Source organism: Papaver somniferum, unplaced genomic scaffold (assembly GCF_003573695.1).
Source record: "Papaver somniferum cultivar HN1 unplaced genomic scaffold, ASM357369v1 unplaced-scaffold_65, whole genome shotgun sequence".
Classification (NCBI taxonomy): domain Eukaryota; kingdom Viridiplantae; phylum Streptophyta; class Magnoliopsida; order Ranunculales; family Papaveraceae; genus Papaver; species Papaver somniferum.
In genome coordinates, this window is record NW_020649304.1 from 4,457,556 (window position 1) to 4,459,780 (window position 2,225).

General features: G+C 40.4%; 1 protein-coding gene across 1 annotated transcript; it reads right to left on the minus strand.

Moving 5' to 3' along the window:
• On the minus strand, positions 1–1,631 carry LOC113343714 (glycerol-3-phosphate 2-O-acyltransferase 6-like). Its single transcript, XM_026587845.1, has 2 exons — positions 1,008–1,631; positions 1–900 (listed from the first exon to the last, which is right to left on the minus strand). Exons 1-2 carry the CDS (start codon positions 1,629–1,631, stop codon positions 1–3), a joined length of 1,524 nt encoding a protein of 507 aa, XP_026443630.1.
• Between the last annotated feature and the right edge of the window lie 594 nt (positions 1,632–2,225).

A 2,225-nucleotide genomic window follows, 5' to 3' on the forward strand; every position in this document is an offset into this window, starting at 1 on the left:
TTAGCAGCCCATGACTTTGTTGGGTGCAAGCTTTGGTTTCTCAGCCACAATTCCATCGTTACCTGCAAGAGCTCTATACTTGTCTTTCCTAGTGAAACTAGTACACTCATAAGACAAACTTGCAGCAATTACCCTCTGTATATAATTAGCCACCTCATGACTTGATTTTCCGGCACTGCACGAAAGCTCTTCGGGCAATTTATTCAAGAATGTTACCTCATAAGCCGGACTTGGATTCATAAAAAAGTAAAATGGATCCATACCCTTCCATCCTCTTGCAGTTGTTCCATGAAACATACTCATCCTGTTTGCCATTGCCACTGGTACTATCTGGTCCGTAAGTTCAGCGAACAACGCCGAAAATCTCAACAAAAATGGTTCTCTACATGTAGTTCCTTCAGGGAATATAACCAGATCCCCTTCTTCTAACAATTTCTTTATCATGCAAGCGTCGTTGACTCTGTCTCTGGTGAGTCTAACAGTTTTTATTGGTGAGATGATCTCAGAGAGCCGAGATACAGAATATGTAACGGCACAAATTGGACGACCAAGTGCAGTTGATAGGAAAATTGGGTCGAGGAGAGTACGATGAGAGCAGATGAAAAGGACACCAGTTTGGCCTGACGATTTCTTAGCAGGTGGAGGTGGAGTTCCCTTAATGTAAACTCGAACACCCAGTGCCCAGAAAGCATAATAAACGAGGTGCATAGGTAGGAGTGCCCCCGCTGCGATTGGAAGGATAGCAAGAACTAAGCCTACCGGAATCCAAAGGATTATGAGTAATGACATAAGAGGAGTGAGTTTCTGGACTAGTCGTCCGTCGTGGAATACGATGGGCTTTGGCAATTTATCGCGACTTACTGCCTCAACTTCTGGTTTGGCTGGAACTACATAGCTTTCCTGTATGTTTAAAGAAACTCAAAGTCAGAACCTCAATTGCAGAGAATATTATAAAAGAAAGTCGCACCAAAGTCAAAGGAGACTCAAATCATGCTGTAGAATATAACCTTGCAGAGTCTCATGAATGGGAAGTCGGTGTGTCGATCACCAAGGCCAATATCCGGCATGGTTTCTCCAAAAGCTCCTATAAGAGTGTCAGCCTTCTTCTGCCCCACAAGAATTCCAGGACTACATACAAATCCAGTAGCTCTACCTTTGTAAGTATTTATCCCAGTTCCTAGTACCATATCAGCACCTAAATAATCCTTCAGAAAAGCTTCAACCATAATTCTAGGATTCGCCGTAAGAACACATCGTTTTCCACACGAAGAAAATACCTTCCATGTCTCTGGATGAAGATCATTGGAGTAGAATTTTGGCAGAACTGCACGTGCCACCGCCTCGATGTCACAAACTTTCATTCCTGTAAACGTTGCAAATATAAGAACATGTATTCCGGCGGATTCTGAAACAAGGTAGTAAAGAAACCCAGCAAAGGGAGCAAGCAACAACAGAACAAGTAGTCGGAGAATCCCTCCAGCTTCATAAGCTACTAAAGCAAAATATGGAAACGAACTACGCCCCCTAAGTAAAGTCCCATCCATGTCCGCAACAACCGTTTGTTTTTCTCGGCCAATCGACGCACATTTGTTAACGGTCGGAAACATCAAGTGTGGAATTGTATTAGCCATGGAAGTTGGAAATGGAAGAAGAAGTTAGTTTAAGTGATTGTTAGACAACTGAATTTGTTTGTTCTGAACTGGTTAGAAATGCAAGGGGGTACATATATATATATATATATATATAGGCTTTAGAGTTGATGGATTAAGTTAGGCATTGATTTGGGAAAGGTGGTAGAGACAAAAGAATTGGCTTACAAGATCAATGGAGGCGCCGTAGATTTCTAAAACTTTGTATTAATCAATCAAAGAATGGATTATTGATGTTATTAAAAATGCAGTTACGTTAGCATTATACATTGTTAAGACCGTCATTTTTGTTTTCATATGTTCAATAAACTCTCACTCTCTTCTTGATTTAGGGTTCAAATCGTGTGGATTCTTATGTTAGCCTATTATGCCATTTGTTGGTCATATCAAACAAGGCATTAAAGCAATTAAGTGACTCGACCATAAGTGAGTCTTAAAATGTTAGAAAATGGCAAAAGAAGAGCATAGCTGCTGAAGCTTTCAGATGGCCCTAGAAAATATGCACATATATAATAGGCAAGCAAAGACAAGTCGGTTATAATAGAAGTACCATAAGAAAAAAAAGAAAAAAAAAAT

Coding starts and splice junctions, on each gene's coding strand:
- LOC113343714 (XM_026587845.1), bottom strand. CDS start 1,631: ATGGCTAATACAATTCCACACTTGATGTTTCCGACCGTTAACAAATGT. Junction 901..1,007: donor CATTCATGAGACTCTGCAAG/GTTATATTCTAC, acceptor TTAAACATACAG/GAAAGCTATGTAGTTCCAGC.